Below are 2,483 nucleotides of genomic sequence, written 5' to 3' on the forward strand. Positions count from 1 at the left end.
GGGGGGCGGGGGTCTGGGCTAGCATTCTCTGGAAAAACACCAGCACCGGCAGTCTAAATAAACACTTAAACATGCGGTGTTTAAAGTCTGTGAATGCAAAGGGGCAAGTGTGTCTTAGAAAGTAGCAAACTCAGAGGAAATTGGTGCGCTTCGTGCAAGAGGATAATTACCACCACATTTCCATCACATTGTTGTCATTACTTCAGGATTTGTAAATAAAGGCTCATAGTTTAGCAGAGAAAATGAAGTTCAAAGTGAAGGGAAAATTCCATCCTCCTTGACTAACCCACTCGTGGGGCTCGGATTTCAAATCTGGGACCCTTGAGAAGAAGCAGTCCAGCTGATTGGAGCCGCCATCAGGACACAAAGCGAAAGCTGAAACCTCTAAGATAATTAAGGTTCTAATCCACACTGACTAGATGTAATTCAACATTTCAAACGAGGCTTCCAAGCAAACAAACCATACAGGAAGGGGAGCGGGGCTACTCTCCAATCTGCTACAAAGCCGTCATATGACATTAAACAAGTCATGGAATTTCTTGCGGCCTTTCTCAATTTACAGGAAGGGGGATAACAGTGTCGCTTTTCGGTCACCTTGAGTCCGATCTGGCTCGAAGTGATGCTCTAGACCACAGAACGAAATACTTCCGGGGCCTGCACCCTTCACACAATCAGTGCTATGTTTGAGCCCTTTGTGGCAGCCATGGTGTCAATCTGTCTTGTTGAAGGTCTTCCTTTTTTCCACTGACCCTCTAAGGCCACCTTACTTGTCTACAAAGAGGAAGCAGGCCCACAGGGTCTCCTGTGGTCCTTGCAGCTCAGGGATCGTGACTCCAAAGAGCTGAGGAGAGCAAGAAAGCCCAGGAAGAGCCGAGACCTCCTAAGTGGGTTCGTGAGGAAATTGCCTGTGATCAATTTCAATTTTGGGTTAATTTTCTAAAGTAGCTGTTCCTGCCAGGTCAAACAAATTCAATATACTTAGCTAGGGAGGCTCCATTGCCCATAAGCTATTGCTGTGCTAAAATCTGCCTTTGGCAAAGTATGTGCCTTGAGACGCATTTAGGACCTTGGCGGAAACTCGTTCTTGGGGAAGAGGGGCAGAAGCCTCGCTTCTCCCGCTGCCGTTGTCATTGCAAATCTCCCCCTCTCTGTCGAGAGCCTTCAGTCTAGCCGACCCTTGCCAGGCCAGGATTCTGGCTGCAATGCTAAGTGATGGTGGTTTGCAGCAGCCCAGGATTAATGGCCAGCCAGGATTCCAAGTTGGCAGTTTAGAAGAGCTCAGTTATACCCACCATGATATTGGAGGAAGACAGGTCTAAAGAACAGGCTAGCCCCTTCCTACGGGTAGGGTATCCACCCCGCCCCTCACAGCTAGTGGGTGGTCTAAACCATGAGTTTAACTCTGCATCCTACAGCGTCCATTGCCTCTTTTTGAAAACTCCTCCAATCCGACACCATGCCACCTAGAAATATAAAGATGACTTTGATCGGATGATTGCAGAGGAATGTGGAGGCCGCTGTGCAGTGGGGAAGTGGATTCTGGCATTGTGCGGTATATGGCCAAACTGACACGCTGCCTAGCTGCAACGGGCAGACATCTTAAAACTTACGATGCAACCACAAGACATATTACAGTCATAAAAAAGGGTGCTATGTGAACGGTGAAAAAAGCAGGATATTAAATACCAATTTGTGTACAAAGAAAGTAAGAGAGAGAGAGAGAGAGAAATGGCAGGGAAGGAAAAATTACAAAAAGAAAGAGGGCCTAGAAGAATGGTCTCCAAACATTGACAGTGGTTATCTCTGAGGCTCAATGGCGTCACTGAACGTGCCTTTTCAAGTTTTTCTTAAGTTCTCTACAATGAGATTGCAGTATTTTAACTGGAAAATGAACTTTGAAAAAGGATAGTTTCATCAAAGTATAGTGACTTTATTTTATGGCAAATCCCTAGTATCTAGTAACCTGTTGATGTCCAATCGATTCGGACTCCTATCAACCCAACAGGACAGACTAGAACTGCCGCATGTGACTTCCACGGCCGGGGACTCTTACCACTGACCTGTGGGTTAGCCGTGGCATGCTTAACCACTGTGCCGCCAGAGCACCTTGTAGACGTACGGCAAACATATTCGTTACAATGAACAAAGGATAGCCTACCCAGGCAGAAGTCCTAGAGAAAAACATCAGGACAAAGATGATGATAAAATACCAAAGCAGGAAGCTCCCTATTGTCCCACAAGAGTCATCTTTTTGGCATTCGTTCTCCTGGTCGGGAAGGTAAAAAGTTAAAGGTTTGGGAGGTTGATCAGCTTCCCAAAACAAAGAAAAAAGGTCTCCCATGATGGTTCTTGCTTAAAAATTAAGAAAACATGCTCAAGGAAATGAGGGTGCTTGGGAAGTAGCTTATTCCATAGTGTTTGGCAACTTCCTTGGCAACCTATTATGACATCACACGTGAGCAACGATGACAGGAACTGACCAA

General features: G+C 46.0%; 1 protein-coding gene across 1 annotated transcript in view; it reads right to left on the reverse strand.

Moving 5' to 3' along the window:
* The window catches only part of SSMEM1 (serine rich single-pass membrane protein 1), a 14,565-nt gene extending 12,224 nt beyond the window's left edge, over positions 1–2,341 (reverse strand). The window contains exon 1 of the mRNA XM_004707881.1: positions 2,159–2,341. Within this exon, the coding sequence (XP_004707938.1) occupies positions 2,159–2,341 (183 nt within the window). The remainder of the gene's footprint in view (positions 1–2,158) is intronic.
* Between the last annotated feature and the right edge of the window lie 142 nt (positions 2,342–2,483).

Source organism: Echinops telfairi, unplaced genomic scaffold (genome assembly GCF_000313985.2).
Source record: "Echinops telfairi isolate 266 unplaced genomic scaffold, ASM31398v2 ScPeMD7_23;HRSCAF=83, whole genome shotgun sequence".
NCBI classification, from domain to species: Eukaryota; Metazoa; Chordata; class Mammalia; order Afrosoricida; family Tenrecidae; genus Echinops; species Echinops telfairi.